Source organism: Corapipo altera, unplaced genomic scaffold, assembly GCF_003945725.1.
Source record: "Corapipo altera isolate COAL_440 unplaced genomic scaffold, ASM394572v1 45, whole genome shotgun sequence".
Taxonomy (NCBI): Eukaryota; Metazoa; Chordata; class Aves; order Passeriformes; family Pipridae; genus Corapipo; species Corapipo altera.
The window spans coordinates 26212706-26233493 of NW_020884877.1; the positions used below are offsets into that span (position 1 = coordinate 26212706).

The following is a 20788-nucleotide window of genomic DNA, read 5'->3' on the forward strand; positions in this document are numbered from 1 at the left end:
ACCATCCACCAGGCAAAACACATTTTCTTGACTCATTTCCCCTCATTTGTTTAACTTCACTGCCATCTGCTGTTAAAGAAGGGAACCTGGTCCACAGGCCCGAGAAATAGCTGTGATGTGCCCAGGTATGACTTGCCAGAGTACTTCCAACGTTTACACATTTTTTATGTGCTGTAAAGGACAGGAAGGAAATAGTTGCCCGTGAGGTTTGTGTCCCATGGGACACTGTGCTACTGCTACTATTGCCAGGAATTCTGCTAATAGGCCAGAAGGTGCTGTGTCCTACTGAATTAAGGGTTAAAATGGCCCCTGACTAGATCCAAAGCAAGCCTGTCCCCTTGTAGATTGCTGCTGGTTGTCATCTTGTGCATCCTTATACCTCACCCAAGGCAGTGTTTTATCACTGATACACCTTGTGAAGACTCCAACGACACCAACATAAGTAATGCCTTCCTTCTTCGGGCATGTTTCCCTTCTGCATCTTCCTCCTCCTTTTGCTCTAGAGAGAAAGTCTTCCTCATGTTCCTTTTCACAGCACTATTGCCCTATGTTGTGTAAAACAGATCCTGGGAAATCCCATCTTTTCCACCTAGCTTAAAAGAATATAGAAGAACAGCTTGAAAAGTAATGAGTCATTATAACATCTCTCATTTTGTGCAGTGGAAGCGCTAGGCAGAGAGGACTGGAGCAGATGGATCACCAGCTCTTCTCATTCAGTATGTCAGGTAGTTCCTTCCACTCTAATTCATTGATGCTGGCATTTTCACTGCACTTAACAAATAAAATAACTCAGTATGGGTAATGGATTGCAGCCAGGAAAAAACCTAAAAAACCCCTACCAAACAAACCCCCCCAAGAAAACCCCCCCAAACTGTATATATATATATATAAAGTTATTAATTAAAAAATAGAGTTTGGTTATGGAAAAGACGTTAAAAATTGAATATATTCTACTAGTGATGAGTGCAGTTAAAGACAGGAAGTCTGTAAAAGCATGACATTTTCTATTTCTTCCTATGTATGTGTATCCAGCTTTGACTCAATGACTTAACCCTTTGGCCTGGTTCAAAATAAAGCAACAGAAAACTTTGCTTTGACCACAGTAGGCTTTGGCTGAGACTGTCAGTAAAACTACTGTGGAATATAAAGTGATATTTGAAGATTAACCTAAATACTGTGTTTAGATAGTTAATCTGATGGCCTTGAATGTAAATGATGATATTACAGTTATATAAGTTTACTACAAATAGTATATTTTTAATCTACAATGTTAGGAATAGGTTCTTGTCAGTAGCAGTTTACTGCTCAGGTATTAACTCTTTCCCCATGGCAATACTTTCAATCTCCTTGCTTTTCTGATTTATTTTTTTCTAATTACTAAAAGGCTTGATAATCAGTACATCTGTAGAAAAAATAAGATTCAGTCTACCTCCCCTTACACGGTAGCAATAAAATTGCATTTCAGTCCTGATCTCAGAATATCTGTCGCTATCAAAGCTAAGTTATGAACTATATGGCAGAGAAAATGTAGCTCGATTTTTAGATACTGTGTTAAGTGCAGACATGGTATAAGTTAGAAAAATCTTATTTTGCCTTATAAAAGGAGTGAATTTGATATGGAATTGAAGAAGCATGAGAATGGAACACCAACATGCCAGTTCTTAAGTAGAACAACATCCCTCAGGGCAACAAGATTTGCATGAAAAAGTCTCATCCAGCATTGTTAGCACAGGACTGTGTTGTGGTGGGCAGAATATATTAACAGGCGTACTCATGTCCAGGCCTCCTGGTATCAGACATGGAACAAAATACTCTGAAAATGAAAGAGTTAAGGAAAAAACTTTGGAAAGAAGTTGGGCTAGAGCTGACCACAGTCAAAGATCAGAGATGCTGGGTTTTTTTTAATGTTTTATTTTTTCATAAAATGTTTAAAGTACTTGTCCTGACTCAAACCCTTTCACCATGCATTTCTTTGTTTCCTTGGTTTCTCCTATGAAACGTGGGTATTCTCCTGTGAACACCCACTCTTTTGCACAACCACCCATCATATATGCAGGTAGACTTTCATAAACTAAAATCTCTTCAGAACTGACTCAACATTTGAATTTTGTTGGAAAGTTTATGGGAAATCACTGGCACTTGGTACTTCTGACTTAGTGCATGGCATGAGAACCACTGCTCGCCTTCTCACTTTGGAACTCCCAGTCCACTTTATTTTATTGAAAGCAGACTTGAATTTTCTCTCTCACACAGACCAGCACAAACCTATTTTTTCTGAGCCACTGTGAAACATGCTGCTTCACTTCATACACACTTCCAGAAATAAAGGTAGGTGAATCCTGATGTGGTGTTCTGATAGAGCATATGCAGCTCATTTCATCCTACTTTCTAAACCAAAAAGTGGCAGGATTTTTTTTTGGCTACACAAAGGGAAAAGCATAGCAGATGGATCGACTACAAGACAGGCAGTTAGGGAAGCTAAGACTGACAAAAAGGAAAATGCATTGTCGGATTTTTCTTTAATTCTGCAAAGAGAAAGGGAACTGGATGAGAGAGTCTTGCCAGAAGAGATGATGACAGAGAAGTGGCTTTAAGCTCAGTAGAATAGTCAAGGTAAAAGGTTAATTATTGTCTCAGTGGAAGTTATAGTGCCTGAATTAATGGGTGCAACTGCACCTCCTCTGTTAGAAGCAGTTCCTGGATTCAGTCATTTCTGCTCCATGTGGACTGCGCTGAACTGCCAGTGTATAGCATTGCTCCGTGCTCACTGCTCAGCTTCCCACCAGCCCCAGGCTTCCTGAAGTGGAAGGAAGTAATGTCTGCTAAGTCCATTCTGCAGGGAATGGACAGTTTTACAGGATGGCTTTTTAGTTTGCAAAGAGTCTGAATAAGACAAACACATCTCTGCAACCACAGGGCATCACAGCCTGAGGTACAGTAAGTTCTCAGAGCAGGGCCAAGAGATGGGAAGCTGGAAGAGGTTACACTCCATACAAAGAGACAGATTCAGGAGAGAAGACATAGCTGTACATCTGTTTCTTATAGTAAGCAACAGCAACGCGGATCCCAAGAAAGAAGTCACCAGCAATGGAAGCAGAGCTTCCAAGAGCTTTTAAAACTTTCTTTTTGAATGAGCTGTGATTTTAATGGCCATTCTGAACAAACTAGACTGGACATCATATGGTACATCCCAGATGTTAGTGTACCCGTAGGAACTTTCCTCCTAATTTCAAAAGTCATAGAAATAACAAGGCATCCTTTTCCAGCTTCTCTTTCTAGAAGGCATACTCCCCGGTAACAAGGCGTGCTTTGGGGATAAGCAGTATAATTCCAAACATATTACTTCCAGCCTTTCGAACTCACAGGAATATGAACTACTGGAGACAGTGGAAAAATTAGTAGGAGAATTCTACAACAAAAGACTTCATTAGCCTTGAACTGCAAAAAAAATCCAGTACAGTCACTGGAGTCACCCAAACTGCTGCATTTGAGGAGATTGAGAGAAAAATGCTAAAAATCTTGTAGGCAAATCCATGTCCTAAGTGGCCCTGCATAAAGGATATGAAGCTGTGTAATAAGACATTGCCAGTTTTCTTTGTTTTTATTATGAACCTTGCAGTATTTGATGTTTGGTTATAGCCCAGCTCCCAGAATCAAGAGATTAGGTGAAAGTCTCTGTTTCAATTAAGAAACAAAGGTTTTCTTCATTTTGTGTTGCTGAAAAAAGGTGTGCAACCTCCCCCCCCCCAAAAAAAAACCAGATAGAAAAACCTTCATAATGATGTATGATTTAGATATATTAAATTATCTGATTTAAGTTGATTACATTATTTATGAAGACTGAATTTTTAATGTTCATTATTTAGTAACACTAATGATGCTAAATTCAATGGAGGTTTCGTCTTTATTTTGCATGTGGCTCTAATAGGTGACTTCTTAACAACTGAGCTGGAACTTGGGTCTTCTGGGCTTGGGGCTCTCTTGTGTTCTATTTTTGACTTCTGAAACTTTCTGACTCTGAGAAGCCTTAGAAGTCTTGTGCAAACTGAAAGCTAAATCTTTTGGAGATGTTACTTTTTCCTCCCTCGCTCTTTTGGGCAATAATGCACCTGTTTTCTAAGTTACCATTCAGTATGAGTGATTTTTCTCTGACTTATCAACTACTAAAACCTTCCTCAATATTCCTCACTGCACAAACAGCAGACTTATCAGTTGAGTGTTTCTGCTACAAAATGTTCAACGTTGAAACAATCCTAACACTTTTAGATGGCATCACTGGCTGGATAAAGATTTATTACCCCACTGCTGTGAGATGCTGGGAGGATGCAGGACATCACTTTTCTTTCATGATAATCATTGTATGGCCTGTGCTGGCTTATTCAGACATGCTGCTCAGTTTTATTCTAGGTGACATTCTGATGATTTTCTTTACACTTTGGGGATGTAGTGCTGTATTATTTTATCAAATAAAAGATTAAATCACTATGATGTGAACCAGGTTCATATGATAAATTAGAAAATAATATTGTAATTATATGAACATTTTTTCATTAATTATATACTTGAGTCCCATGTCACAGTTAAGAACTTCCATGGTTACAACATTCTTGACCTTCATCTAGTTTTTGGCAAGGTTCCCTGACTTCTAGGGGGGTTTGAAGTGTAAGAGTTAGTCTGCACAAAACACAGACTTAGAAAACCAGTTCTTTGCAGACTAAAATTCCAGAAAGTGTTTTCTAAGGTTATTATAACTACTAACTGCTTTTATAAATTCCTAACTAAACTCACATTAACTTGACCTTGAATTTTAATGAAATGGGTGCCATCATCATTGTGAAAAAGAACCTGTTCAGAAAAACCATGTATTTTATTTGTTAGCATATTTGGGTTCAATTTGTGCTGAAATTAGCTATGATTTGCAAATAATAGTCAGGTTAAGATCTATCCTTTTTCCTTGCCTCTGAATAGCTAGAATGGCAAAAAGTAATTCATTTTTCTTCATAATTGCTTCTGTGGAAAAAGAAAATCTTTGAAAAGACAGCTAAGCCAAGTTTCTTGAACACTGTAAGAAAATACTTGGATCACACACAGAAAAGCCTTGAAATGTCCAGTGCAATAAAACTTGGGACTGCATTTCATGGTGCCCATAAAACCTTCTCCAAAGCCTCCTAAAAAATGTCTCAGAACAATTCATAAAATGTTTGATTCAAATTACAAGAATTTCTCAGTGATTTAAGGGACAGTAGAAATAAGGTCACTGTCAGCCCCGATTAGTTTTCAGGATGTTCACTATTGTACTCCTTATGCATAATTGAATAATGAATTAAAACACTTTGAAACACACTGAGGCAGGCTTTCCAAAGCACAACACACCAGGAATGTATTTTCTAATGGCAGCAGAATACAGTGAAGTGCCTGGTGTCACCAGATGGTGCTCTTCCACCATTTGTCAAAGTGTTTGCCTGAGTGTAAGCAGGATTTGATTCTTAAAAACATGTGTGATTCTAATGGCAGTTTTGGATTATGCCAGAATCTACTGCTTAGAATTAGTCTGAAGATGGAGGGAGTAGTAGTGAATGCGGCAAAATTTGCTTTTCGTTTAGGATTAAGTTGCAGTCAGGGTAAAATTCCGAAACATTGCTTGGTGGGACTCTTTAATTTCAGAACACACACATGTATAAATTACTCAAGTTAAACTTGATGTCTACCCAGACAACACACAGCTATTTTTTTTCTGCAGGCTATTTTCCTTTTTGCTTAGCTCTGTCCAAGGTTGCACTGCCAGCGCTCACCTTGTATATCTACCTTTCTGTCTCTTCTACCCCTACATCACTGATATTTTCTCTTGCTCCTCTTACCACTTCTCTGCCTTTTCGATCCTCTTTCATAGAAATTGATACGGAAGAAGAAAGTAAAAAAAAAACTCCTCCACCTTAGTTCATCATTCTCTTGGGAGTGAGGTGTATCTGTGAGAAGTCTATTACTGTGTCAGATTATCTCACTCCATGGGGAAATTAACTGTTCATTCTTACAAATATTTGAAGTTAAGGATGTGCCATATTATTATGACATGTAGAAGGTAAAATCTAAATCCATATATTTTGCCTAAAAATGCTACAGTGCAAGTATACATCTCTCTGCCCCTTTGTAAGGATTTGCAAGCCAGTAGTCCTTTTTTTTTAAAAAAAAGTATATTATAAATTACTGGGCTTTTTGTTTTCCAACAATTCCAAATCAGTTTTGCTCATAAATAAATAGAAAACCAAAGCAAAACATTACTTCACTGTAATCTGACACGGCTGTGATCTGAAATTTAATATCCCAGCCCAAATCAAGGACTTACAGTGCAAAGGTTCTCATTTTCTTTGTATCTTCTCGGGTAGAGGCTCAATGACTCAGACTTAATTAGTTTTTTCATAAAAGACCTCTCCCATAGATTAATTTCTTTTGGATGTAACAGCTACAGATGACCTGAGACTTTCATAAGAGAAGATGTGTAAAGGCCCTGTCCTTCACTATAGGTAACTACTTTGTGTCCGGGTGTGCTGTGCCTGTCCTTGCCTGAACTTTGGAATGTATATCCATGTAGAAACCCAGAAACTCCTCAGTAGCCTGATTTTTCACAGCAGCACTCTCTGAAAATCAAGCCTCTCAAAAATTTCTTGAAAACTGAAGCAGCCAGAATGATTAGTTACTTGAATATTCTGATCACAATCTTTGAGTGATGTGATCAAAATCACGGCACTTCAAAAAGAGAAGTTTGGTAAAAACTTCAGTATTCATCAAATACTTTGTTATAATATTCTCTTATTCTCCACACAGACTCATATGAGAGACCTTGCACATATGAAATTGGAGGGAGGACCAGCCACCGATTTTGTCAGCTTCTGTCACGTAGACCATGAAAGAGCTGTGCTTTTTTTCTTACCAGAGCCTCAATATTTTCACAGTCTTTTCCTCTACAAATTCCACAGGCCATAAGGTCTTTTCTCTTCCTCCTGCTTTAAAAAGGAACTACTGTTTCCACATTCATTACTCCCACCTGTTTTGCCTGTGTTTGCCTTGGGTTTGGTTGGGATGAACTAACTGGTAATTGAGCTAAAAATGTGCATGTCCATATCGCCAATCTTAATAAAACAATATTAAAAATGACACAAACATAATTTTCAAGGAAAGAAAAATCTTCTTGTCAACCTGTATGTTTTAAACTATTAAATGCTGAGAATAGGAATTGTTCAGAGGAGAGACTGAATAGGACCTTGGCTGGACTGGACGTTCTAGCTGTCATCCATGAATAGGATAGTGGGCATGTTTAAAACATCACTATTTACTGTTATGTGTGACTGCTGAAAGGGCACAATACCTTGCAAAGCATATCAGCCCATTTGATGAGATGCAATGGTCTGCTGCAGCCCCTAACAGTGGCTACTGTAACAGGTCTGTGACTTTTTCATTTCACAGTGCACAGTCTCACTTCCACTGATGATAACTGGGAATTTGCAATTGCCTATTGAATAGTTCCCTATGCCTACTACATCTCAGGAAATAGATGAAGGGGAGCTGAACTATAAGGAGACGGGACACAACCGAGACAATAAATAAAAGAAAAGTAAATGCATGAAAAGGAAGATACTGCTGCTGTACCCCACAGTACTGCTAATTCCAGAAACCTGGATGAAAACAAGGAATCATTTCATTAGGAATCAGGATGGAAGTGATCTCTGTGCTGAAGATGCCAGGCAACTAAATGCATTGAAAACAGAGCTCATCCAAGATATGAGCCACAGAACACATAGCAAAATTTGATACTGACTTTGGAAGATGTGGGTTTAGTTCCCTACAGTTGGCTTCAGCTTCTCCTGTAACTAGGAATACAACTGGGAAAATGCAGTCATGGCAGTATGGAGGTCCACAGTGCAATGCAGTCACTAGGATCCTTTCCATTTACTCTGAGATCTGTCCATGACACTGTGTTTTATGGAACACATAAAAGTGTTGTACCAGCAATTTATACTTACATTATCTGTATTTTATCTATCATCCAGAATTTATGAAAATAAATATCTTTTAGGCCTTCCCAGCATAGAGAATATAAATAGACTTTATTTATCTAACTGCGTCTTCCCTACAAAGTGAGGAGCCCTTCCTGTGGCTGTTACAACTCCATCTCAGATTTTATTCTTAGTATCAAAAGAAACAAATATGTGCTAAAAGATACATTTTCAGTGGTGACTGAGTCTGATGATGTCACAAGTCCAGGCTGAACAGCAAAATGAATCACATGGCTGTAAAAAAAAAAGGGAGGAAGCTCTTTATCTCAGTTCATGGGATTGAGATGATCAAAATTGAAAAATCAAGACAGGATTGTTTAAAGCAGTTCCATCAAGAGTCAGAGCTCACTTACTGTCACAGATCAAAATAAGGGATGGGAAAGGGGAAGGGAAAACTAAGACTAAAGTTGAACCTGCTACAGATTTGCAAACACAAAATCTAAAGGTCTGAAGGAAGTGGGGTTTTTGGGTTTTTTTTGTTTGTTTGTTTGGTTCTTTTTTTTTGTGTTTTTTTTTTTTTTTAGATGGTATCCCTCTTGGGACTCTTTTTAAACCTGATTGGTGCTTAAGAGATTGATTATCCGAATGTCATAGGGGACAATGGCTCTGCCTGGGTAACTGGGTGAATTTGCATCACAGTTAAGTATTAGGAAGCAATGCCTTTGCAGAGTATTTTATTGAGGTTCAAGTGATCAAAGATGAGTTGTAATGACAAAAGAGATACGTTTTTGTATTTTTGTGACTTTCTTTTTCCTTTCCCAACTGTATACCAGGTGAAGGAAAATTCCAGCTTTCACTGTAAAGAAGAAAAATGTTTCCAGTCCTTATGGTCTCAAAAACATAGAGCAAATTAAAAGACCCTATTACATTTCTGTAAATACATTATTTCAAGTTAGCTTTGTGATTTTGAGTTCCAGTTGCATGAGTTTTAAAGTTCATAGGAGTTAATTAACCCTGTCTCCCTCCTTTGCTTTACTATGCTCTAGAAAGCCAGAGAAACAGTTCAATTTCCCGGGATAGGTTTCTTCCCTCCATTGCCTGATACTCAGTTACTATTCAAGCCCCTAGTCCATACTACCCTTAGCTTTTTGTTTATCATTTTTCTTTAATGTGTTTCTTTTAAAGAGAATTTTATGACCATGTCATGGCTCAGAAAGCTTTTATCCAAGTTGGTGTTTCTTTTCAGCAGTTACCTTGCAACATTCACGACTGTTGCATCTGAAGGTCACCTTCATCCATTCCTAACACTCTCCTTGTTTAAACCCTTCTCCTTGTCCCTGCTTTTTGCTTGTTTGTTTCAGTCTTCCTCTCCATGGCAATCAAATTAGTGTCATACAGTTCTCTGTGAGGAGAAGGCAGACAAAAAGCAGAACACCCATATTGCTCTGGTCAGCATGTTAACCTCTGTGACTGCATAACAGTTTTCTGCAGCTCTAATTAAGACATGGCCTGTGGTTACACCAGCACATGGTCTGATCTTGTCTGGTATATTTTTCCTTTTATTGTTATTATTGTTTTGATCACTCCGTGAGGACAGCAGTCAGTACGGACTGGCTCACATATGCTCTGCTACCCTCTTTTCTCTTGAAAAGAGACCACTGTCCTCTATTTCTGAGGCTGTCGCCAACAAGAATGCTGCCCTGTCCCCATGCTGTGCCACGTTTTGCTACCAGGCTGTTACCACCCATCAAATCCTCCTGCATTAGTGTGATTTTATTCATGAGTCCAAAGTGTGTTGGCACCCAGACAGGGCATGGGCACAGCATCCAGCCCTCAGCACACACCCACCGTCCCTCAGTGTCTGCCCAGTGCTGCCAAACCTGGGATGGGAGGCCAGGTTCCAGTACATCCAGGTGCCTGCCTTCCCACCAGGCTCCACTCAGACATGGCCCCATGATGTGCCCACTGCTGGGAGGCAGAGGCAGCACCAGATTGTGGCACTGCCAGGGTTACTTGGCGTGAGACTGGCCACAAGTCCTACAAGGAACAGCTGAGGGAGCTGGGGGTGTTTAGCCTGGGAAAAGGAGACTCAGGGATGACCTTATCACTCTACAACTCCCTGAAAGAAGGTTGTAGCCAGGTGGGAGTCGGGCTCTTCTCCCAGGCAACCAGCAGTGGGATGAGAGGACACAGACTTAAGCTGTGCCAGGGGAAGTTGAGGTTGGACATTAGGAAAAATTTCTTCACCGATGGAGCAATTAGACATTGGAATGGGCTGCCCAGGGAGGTGGTGGAATCACCATCACTGGAAGTGTTTAAGGAAAGACTGTACATGGCACTTGGTGCAATGGTCTAGTTGACAAGGTGGTGTTCAGTCACAGGACAAATTCGACGATCTCAGAGGTCTTCTCCAACCTAACTGATTCCGTGATTCTGTGACCTGTGTGCAGGGCAGAGAAAAAGAGAGTTAAAATCCCCTTCAGCAGTCAGGTCACCAAAGGGAACCCGGCTGCCAATGAGGAGTGTCAGCGCCCTGAAGGGCATGAGCGGCCGTGAGACACCTCGCGGTCACAGACCCTCCGCAACTTGTCCTCCATGCCGGCGGGAGGCCTCAGGACCCCTTGGTAAAGGAAAAAAATGAAGGAAAAAGCGCAGTGCGAAGTGCTGTACAGCTGAAGGGAACCACCCGGCGCCTGAAGGCGGAGCCGCGCTCCGAAGGGCCGCGGGCACGGGGGCACCCGGGGGCGCCCCCAGGGGCGCAGCCCGCCGGCGGGCGGGGCCGCGGCCGTTGCGCTCCGCGCAGCCCGTCAGTCACATGAGCCACCGCCCTCCTTCCCCCGCACCCCTTCGGCCGCGAATGGCACGGCCCGGATGCGCTTGTACGCAGGGAGGGTGCGGGCGAACCATTGCGCGGGGGCGGGGGAACCCGGCAGCCGCCGGCCGGGAACACCCCTTCGCCGGGGCGCTGCGGCGGCGGCGGCGGCGGCGAGCGGACGTGACAGCGGCGCGGCCGGCGGAGCGCGATGGGGGTCCCGCGGGGGCAGGAGCGCCAGGCCCCGCAGGAGGTACCGCAGCGCTCGCTCCCAGCCCCCCGTCCCCCCGAGGCGCGGCCGCTGCTCCCCCCGGCCCCGCGGCACCAGCGTCCCCGGGCTCGCCGCCTTCTCCTTCCCAGAGCCTTTCCGGGATCCCGGCGGTCGCTGCCGCGCCGCGGGTTCGGCCCGGGGGCGCGGGGGGCGCGGGGAGGCCTGCGGGGCTGCCGGCAACGCTGTGCGGGTCACCTTCGGTGCTCCACCGCCCTGCCGGGTGCCCGCTGCCGGACGGGATCGCCTGGTTCCCGTGGGAGCGAGGGGAGAGCGGGAGGGTGTCCGGAACACTGGAGGTGTGGAGGGTGCGCAGGTGGGTCCCTGCAGCCCCTCGGGGCAGACCTGCAGCCCTGTGACCCGTCTCTCCGGCCTAGGGCTGAGGTGTGTGGGAGCTCTGTGTCTCTCCTGAACCGTGTGTATCCCTGGAGCCGTGGGGTTTCATCCTGTAAGGTGGGGACAAAAGCACTGTGATGTGGTGGCTGTGCTGGTGCTCTGCAGTCACTCTTCGGAGCACTGGAGCTCTCCGGTTTGCCTGTCACACTTTACTTTTGTCACTGCTGTGCTTTGAAATTGCATTACCCCCCCAAAAAGTGGAATTCCATGTGGATTTCTCCTCCTGTTTTTGTAAAAGGATTATAGAAGCATGTCCTGGTTTTAGCTGGGGTAGAGGTTAAATTGAGGTGTGTGATTTTATGAACCCTGAAATTGAAGGAAATGTGCGAAATGGAGAATAAAGTAAGTGGCTTGTGGCAATAGGACGGTCTGTCTAACTGGATGCAAGCAGTGGACCAGGAGTTTCAATAGGAAAACCCGATTAAAGTATTTAACTGGGTGAAAAAAATGTGATGTTAAATCCATGTAGAAATGTACCTGTTTCTTTAATGTCTTTCATATTAACAACCAAGTTGCATATGGTAATCAAGATTTTCCCTGATATGTGGCCTGTGCTAAGGTTAAGTTTGGAAAATGTTCATTCTTCAAATGAATGAGAAATGCTCAATTAGTGTTGTGTTGTTCGTTTGTCAGGTTGAAACGAGAGAAGATGAGGAACAAAACATCAAGTTGACTGAAATTTTGGAATTGTTGGTGGCTGCTGGGTATTTTCGAGCAAGAATCAAGGGGTTGTCACCCTTTGACAAGGTGAGACCAGTGCAATATTTTTAAAGCCTTTTTTTAAGTATATGAGGTTCATGTATTTTGCTAGTTTGTTTAGCAGTGCTAGGTGACTTTATAAAGGACACTTGCAACCTGTGAGGCTTTCTTGTGTAAATAATTCTGCAAATGACCTAGTTTCAGGCAGACAGGACCTCCTCAGTCTCAAAAGATGATTTCGTGCAGCAAGGCCTGTTTTAAGGGAGACAACTGAATGCAACCTAATTGCTGTCTGCTTTTTTTGTGGATGTTACAGCCTGTGGGAGAGTCGTATCCAGGAAATTTCTCCCCTTCTCTCAACTACAGTTAGAATAATGAGAAAGATTTGATACTTGTAGAAAGCCTGGTAATTTTAAAAACGAGTATTCGTTAATGAGAAATGAGGAAGCATCTGTGTAAGAATGGAACAGTTATCCATGTGAGATTATTTTGGGGCTGTTTTTACGTATCTTTAGAATGTCACATATGTTAACCTTTCATTGTCCCAGACAGGAAGTGTGTGATACTGACAGTGAGCAAAGTTCAGGTTGAAGAGAGATTTTCTGAATTGTTTCAGTGCTGACTCTGTGAGAAATTCCTGAACCAAGGTTTGAAAACATATAACTACAGAAGCCTTGAAATGGACGCTTCTGTTTTCTGCTCTTTGATCATAGCACAGCCTTGCTTTACAATGCAATTTTAGTTTCTCCAAACTCCTTGCTATTGCTAAGTGTAACTGCTCAGGAGTCTGTGCACGCAGGCACGGAGTAGTTTGAAAGAGAGTGCCCTAGGATGTAACATTGTTGCATTTGTGTGTAGAAGTTAGGTTCATACTTACCTAAGAACAATTGCAAAGGTATCATTTCACTACAGTGCCCAACCTCACAAAAAGGAGCATTGCTATTGAAAATGCTCAAGGTGCTAGTGCAGAAGGGATTCTGGAGGTTAACTATTTCAGAGGGGAATGTGGGACGGGTGATGTGTCAGAAACCTTGTCTAGAACAAGGTTCTCAATTTGCTGGGTGATATTGGTGAGTTACTCCACATTTTAATCCCTTTCTCTGTTCTTTGCCTTTGCATTTATTTAGGTTATCTTGCCTATGTTTATGCAATGTTGTCTTTAAATATTTATATAAAGTTGATGAAATGGCTCAGGAGTTTAAATATGCCTAAGTATATGTCAGATTAGGGCCTGAAATAGAGATTTCTGTAGAGCTGAGGATTTCCATTGCTGGTACTGTGTCTAGTGCTTGTCTTAGCAAGCGAGGAATAGTAGTAGCAAGTGTGTATATATAAAGGTAAGTACATGAATGCAAAAATTATGATCCTTGATAAAATTTTGATCTGGTCACTTTTTAGAGATCATGACACTTAACATACTGTTATATGTTAAACATTCTTTGTTTTATCCTTCTTTTTTTGTTTAATTCTGAAAACTGTTTCAAATCTAAGGCTAAATGAAGCTAAGAGAGGAATTTAGAATATCAATAACTGCTGGTTTTTTTCTTGTATATGTGTATTGTATGTAGAAGTTGATATGGTTATGGTATCTGTTTTGGTCTCTCTATGAGAATACTGAGGATGGAGAGAACACTACAGCCTGTAAGACATATTTGGTTTAACCTCTTCAGTTTCTAATGGAACTAACTTTGCTGTTGTTCCTTTGATAGGTGGTAGGTGGCATGACGTGGTGTATAACTACTTGCAACTTCGATATCGATGTTGATTTATTATTTCAGGAAAACTCTACTATTGGTCAAAAAATGTAAGTTGGTTAAATGGCAAGTGGGGTATTTTAATTCTTCTTAAAAAAGAGGAAGCAGGTGGGGAACGGGAAGTTACCTGCTATTTGCCTGTTTCTAAGAAAGATTTTTGGTCCAAGTTTCCTGGTTTTCAAGACTGCCTGTTTGCAAAACATTGCACAAGTTTCTGGGTTTCTCAGACTGTAGTTCCACAAAGTCTAAAACCAGAAAGAAGTTTATTTCCAAAAAGGCAGTGCTATTCCTGCTGGGCTGCCATGCTCTTAAATGCTTTCGCTGCTTAGTAGGGATATGTGTGGCTCCACACCGAACTGGATTGGGAACTAATCCTGATTAAACCCTATTAAAAAAAAAAAAAAAAGAAAAAGAAAATAGTTTTAACATGAATGAATTCCTGGATCCAGTTCTCTGCACAGCTGCACAGATGCTTGTGCTGGCACAAGGGGATGATGCAGAGGCCAAAACAAAGGGCAGAGAGAGACCACACTGCTGGAAACTGGAGTGCAACATTAGAAGACCTTTCCTGAGTACCCTCTGTCTGCAATTCTGATGTGTAAATAACCTCTGACTCTCCTTTATGGTTCTGGGTTGGAATTGTAGGCATCAGCAAACAGAATTTAAAGCATGTCATTGTTGCCAAAATAGTTACCTGCCCCATACTGGGTGGGAGATTTCCTTTCTCAGAGTGACCCAATGAAACAACTCTGTTTTGATTAATTTCTTATGCATGGAATTTGCTCATAAGCCAGCTAATTCCTGTATTAGGGAGGTTATAAACTTTGTTTATGCTGAGAAAGGGAACACATTCCAAACACATGCATATCTGTGATAAAAGAGCCATAATTAAAATTTGCAGAAAATAAGAATAGCCTGACAAATTACAGTGACATGAAGAGACTTGTTTGCTCAATGTAGTTGAAAAGAACATCTCTCTGTGCTGTTTTCTTGAAAGTCGTTGAGCATTGGCAAGGCTGTAACACTTTTAAAAATAAAGATTTGTGGGTATTGCCATTGCTCTTGGGGACACTCAAATTTTCATAGATTACTAACTACATAAAGCATTGCTGAGTGCAAGGAATTAAGTAGAGGCTAGGAATGAAGATGGTGGTGGTAATTTTTATAATCGCCAGGTTTTTATAATTGCCATCGTTGTTATCCTTAAGAACAGCAGGATAGGAAATAGTTAAGTTGTCCTGAAAATGTTCTGTTATTTTTCCAGCTGACTGGATGCAAAACTGGCAAAACAAAAACCAGGCTCCTTTCCCAAAACAGCAACAATGATTTATTTGTAAATCTGAAGTGTTCAGAATCACACAAGCATAGGCTGTTTTGATGTCCATGTAATGTTTACATTGGTGGTGGCTCAGGGCTTCTGTGGTGTTCTCAAGATAAGGAAAAGTTAATTGTGTTTTCTCAGTATTATTCCAAAGACACTGTGATGGTGTCCTGTTATTTAATTGCTGGGTTGAAATAAACATGGACATACATTAGGAGAGGACCTTGCATCTATTGGATAAAACTTTTGTTTTAATTACATTTGCTTTGATTGTGCTCCACTTCCCTTCAATAGGTATAACATTTCAGGCTCTTTTCCCAGGCTTTGGTCTCATAGCTCTTGCTCCCATTTTGTTCTTCCAAAATATCAGTTGTCCATTTGGTCAGTACTAAATATCACTGAGGTCAGTACTGGACCAGTTACTTTTTCTGCTTCATGGAGAAATAGCTTTGGTTTTCCTAGTAAATTTTTCATCCTCAGTGCTGACACCTACTTTAAAAATGTACTTGGCATTTTTAAATTTTCACTTACAGCAAAAAAATTCCTTGCCCTAAAATAAAGGATTTGGTGGAAACAGGATGAAGTTTCTGTAGATGAATCCCTTGTGGTAAGGTAATCCTTTCACTTTACCAGATCCTGCCTGAGCTCTAGAATGAGACAGTTGCCAGCAAATTCAGTTTTACTCACTTGAAAGCTATGTGAAGTATACTGTGTACTTAGCTTTTAAGTGCAATATATATTTAAAACCATCAAGTTTCAGGACTAGCATCAAGGTATGTTTTGGGAGTTCTGCCAAACAAATTTTAAGTCCTTACATGTGATTCTGTACTTTTTAAATGCATATTTCTTATTATAACTGTTCTTAAAGCTAGTGTGGGCATATACTAGAATATGCAAAGATGTTTGTAGATCCATCTTACCTGGTTATTTCATCTGACCAGACACGCAGATCTAGAAGGTTTGTGTGTAATACTATAAATAGAAAAACTGCGTACAGTGGAAGCCACTAGAGGGAACTTAACTGTGTTTGCAAAAATAATTTGTAATTTACAAAAGAAAAACACATCTGTGTTTTTGTTGTTTTATAATAGTGCCTTAACTGAAAAAATTGTGTCAGTATTACCGAAAATGAAGTGTCCTCATCGTTTGGAGCCACATCAGATCCAGGGACTGGATTTCATTCATATATTTCCTGTTATACAGGTAATAATAATTTTATGGTGTATCGATAGTTTGCTGAAAAAGGCCATAAAACTTGCAGAAAAAATTTAACAAAGCTTTGTATTATTGTTTGGCTCTTTATTTAACTTTGAAATGAATAGTCACAGAGAAGTAATTTAATGTTTTTAAAGAATGGAGTGACATTATGGATGATAGAATCCTTAAGTATAATTTGATCCACATTTAAGAAGGTGGCAAATTCTCTAAATCCTTTGAAATGGAGTCAGATTCTACCTTTTGTGGAATACCTGCTTACTCCATAAGCTTAAGCACAAGCACAGACTGTAAGTTATGAGATAGTCATTGAATCAAATGTGAATAAGGCTAAAGGCAGTTGGGATTATTTCTTTAAGCATAATACATCCTTAATTCTTATCACTTAAAAACTGTATGGGTGGAAAAATACATTGCTCTGACAAGTGCCACTAGCTAAGCATGTGCATATTCATAGTTCTCAAGTTTATTAAGGTTTAAGCTAACACTTGATGTTAGTGTTACACAACTTCGTGTGGTATTTTGAGAATCCTTGGCATGTTGTTATCATTTTTTGATTTTCCTTTCATCTGCACACAGAAACATATCTTTGATATACAGGGAAAATGAAGACTGTTAAGCAAGCTTTTTTTTCCTTAAATATCTCACTACCTCCTGCCTGTGAAGGAATTTAGCAAGAATGGAATCTAAGTTCCAGTTTGTAAGAAGTGGGGAAAACTTCCTGATGCTTTGTCCATTATCTTCTAGTAGGAGTCTCCTGAGCGAAACCACACTTAACTGCACTCCCCACAAAACATTCCATGGTGTGTGCTACTGTTACACAGCTTTCAAGCTGCTCTGATGCTGCCTAAGGTGGAAAGTTTGTATCTTGTTAATAAGACTTTTTACTTCTGAACTCTTGTTTCCTACACAAAAAAAAAATAATCCAATCCCGGTGAATTTCTTTCCCTGGTCACTTGATGACAAGGAATGGTTACGTTTATTAAATACTAGGCTTCTTTCACAGGAAAAATATTACTCCTCCTGTAAGAACTATAGCACAAGGTATTCTTTTCTCTGACCTGCTTTATCCAAAATCCTGGTTTGAGATATTATATCAGGAAAGGAGAAACATTAATTCTAAGCAGGGAGGAAATCTCCTTCTGGATTTCTCTGGTTCTCAGTAGCTGGCCAGTAGGTGGTATAGCTGACCCATACTTGAAGTCTTTCTTGATTGACTTAGTTTTTTGTCTGTAGAGGATCTTTTTTTAGAAATTGTGGCTTTCTGTCAGATTCCTGTGAAACTCTGCCTGCTCCACACACTGTGGGTTCCTCATTTCATCCCAGCCAAGACAGACTTTCTAGAAAACTTGCTGATGTCACCAGCATACTCTGTTCTGAAAAAGACTATGCAAGAGCTATAAAATGCTGACTACACCATGTAGGAATTATGTATTTGATAATGACACTTTATTCGATGCCCTGTTAAATTCAGGATTCCACTTGCTATCTGTAAATCTCAAATCAGTGCCCAACTAATAAAAAAGCTTGCTCTTCTGCCTGGCATTGTGTCCAAATACCTCTTGCACTGTGTAAACTAGTCTGGTGGTCTTGACAGGAAAAATTTAGATGAATCCTTCCCAACAGGAAGAAATTAGGTTGGGTTGGCTCACTGCCACAGACTGTAGCAGAACTTTAAAAAAATTATGTAAAAGAAATCCCGTAACAAATATTCCAGTGGGCAGAAATGTCGCTGTTCTTCCTTGTAAATTGTGCTTATGTTCACAGACAAAAGTATGTACACAAACTTGTGTTGAGATGTACTTTGTAATTAATAGATTGCATTTTCATCTCTCGTTGTCATCATCTTCCCCTTGCTTTCCAGGGGTTCATGGTTATAGCACAGGAAACAGTTGCTGGTTCAAACTTGGATCCCAAGATTGATCTCATCTCTTATGTGACCTCCTGCACAGGCTGTCAACAGCCAGCAGGATTTATCTTCTCCAACATTGTTTAAAATGTACTTCAATATTTTGTGGCTTTTTGTGTGGTCTTATAAATGTCAGAAGAAGTCTTTTTTTCTTACACAGGCATGTGGTTCTTCATGAGCACTTCATAGGCTTGAAGATACGTCTTTTCACAGTGGAGCTGTAGTTTTTTATAACAGAGATCTATAGTAGGAAAATTTCATAAAAGAATCATATGCACAGAAGAAGAAGAAATTTGAAGTTTATAAAATAGCTTATGCTGAATCATTTTGTTAGGATTAGGTCCCTGGGTTACCATGTTTACAAATAAAAAAATCACTTGTTTCTGTGCTTAAAATGTGCTTTTAGCTTTTGTCATATATTAAAAATAATTATGCAGCAGTTTGTTGTTTGCTGCTGTTACTCTTCTTCTTTCAACTGATAATTATTTTTTTTCAGTGGCTGGTGAAACGTGCAATAGAAACAAGGGAAGAAATGGGAGACTATGTCCGTTCTTACTCTATATCACAGTTTCAAAAAACTCACAGACTACCAGAGGTATGATGAAGCCAGTTCCTGTTTCTGTTACGATGTGTCAAATGCTCAGGTGCAGTATCAGCTTCACAGCTCTGAAATCAGCACAATATACCAGAGTTGCTTTTGCTATCATTTTGTTTTGTTTCCTTTGTATAGGAGGAGCTTGGATATGTGCCTGTAATGCAGGACTATCAGTTCTATTAATTCCAAATTTAACACCTAGAACCCAAGTTTGTCTCATAACTTAGTAACAGTATTAAAGGTAGATGACCCTACTATTGGGATAGACAGATTTTACTAACTTGGAATGGTTTGGATTTTGTTTTGGGGTTTGTGCTTTTGTTTTTTGGTTAGCTTTTTGGTTGTTTTTTTAATTATTTTTAATGCTTAGAAACTAAAATAACAGTAGAGAATACTTTTCTCTTTTCCACATAAAGCCTATCACTGCTTCATTTTTTTATAGTGTAGTAAAGATTGAAGATCCCAGTAGTGTGCTGGAATTGCATTTGTGTCAGGTCCTGTATAAGCAGAGAGCAGGACTGCCAATCTGGATACAGTTTTAAGGACCTACCCAGCATCTGATGACAGAAGCAACTACATTTCTGTGTTACAGGAAGTCACTAACTTTTTGCCAAATAACTGGACAACTCAGAAACTATTTGACAACTTTGTTTCACAGAATCATTAGAATGGTTGAGATTTAATCTCCATTCCTGGTCTTTTTCATTACCTCCATTAATGTTTTTCAGGATGATGAATTTATGCAAAGGAAAGAGAAAGCAATCAAAACGGTTACTGATATCTTTGTAAGTATGTTAGATTTTTCCTTTTTCATGATCAAGAAACAAGTGGCTTTAGTAATGAAATGGTGGTGGTTAATTCTGTTTAGTGCAGCCAGTCCTGGCTTTTCTCATGAGAAGATACCAATTAAGTTACATGTTGACGTTCATTCTTAGAACAGGTCTCAAATGCCAATATATCAGATTGAAAACCTTTTAGGTGTGCACTGTATGAGTGGAGAAATCATATCAAATGCTTACAGAGAGAGTGTGCAATTCCACACTGTCAAACTAAACTCACCAAATAGCTTACAGGCTATTAAACTCTCAGTAGACTGTTTGTTTGAAGCTATCAGCAGTTGGACTATTTATCTTGAAATTAATTAATATAGTGATGACCTCTTCAATTTAAATGTCTGCATTTATATGCTTGTCTTTTTTACTTGTAATTAGCTGTGGAAGTACACATTTTACTTCAGAAATGTTTTCTTCAAGTGGCAGATGTTGGTTGGGAAAGGTGGTATCACCTGTGTTCTCCCTCCCTCTTCAGGTGCAGATCTTTTAACTCTTGGATAAACCGCTTGTTTATATTTTTTGAAAGCTTGTTCATGAATAATACAATGACATCTAGGCTCTTTCACTCTCATACCTAAATTCAGCTGCCTAGCTAGCAACTGAAGTTTCTATCCCTGCAGTTTCTGTCCTTGCTTTCTAGTTACCCTGTTTGCTTGGAACCATCAGCTCACCATTCCTGACTCCCCACAGTTTGCTACTGTTTGTTTTCGACCATCTTGATAAATTCCAGTCCAGCATTTCAGAAAGGATGAAAAATCTGGGTTTGATTTGATTAGGACATTTCGAGGGCTCTTCAATAGATGGTGAAACCCTACTCTGCAGAGAAAACCAGTGATATTTCAGGTAGCTCTACCAGGCAGCTGAACTCTTCATGCACAGGTGGAGGTGTCCACTGCCGGTGTAATGAGCTGTGTGAGAGGTTGTGTGATGGACCAAACAAGTCATCTGACTTTTTTGGCACGTTTTGGAGATAGTTGTTTTTCTATACTAGTGAC

At 40.2% G+C, this 20788-nt stretch overlaps 1 protein-coding gene across 1 annotated transcript in view; it reads left to right on the plus strand.

The window, feature by feature from the left end:
* Window positions 1-10914: 10914 nt before the first annotated feature.
* The window catches only part of CCDC93 (coiled-coil domain containing 93), a 39886-nt gene continuing 30012 nt past the window's right edge, over window positions 10915-20788 (plus strand). The window contains exons 1-6 of the mRNA XM_027636702.1: window positions 10915-11056; window positions 12101-12214; window positions 13876-13970; window positions 16333-16444; window positions 18862-18960; window positions 19689-19745. Of these exons, the coding sequence (XP_027492503.1) occupies window positions 11015-11056; window positions 12101-12214; window positions 13876-13970; window positions 16333-16444; window positions 18862-18960; window positions 19689-19745 (519 nt within the window). The 5' untranslated portion in view covers window positions 10915-11014. The remainder of the gene's footprint in view (window positions 11057-12100; window positions 12215-13875; window positions 13971-16332; window positions 16445-18861; window positions 18961-19688; window positions 19746-20788) is intronic.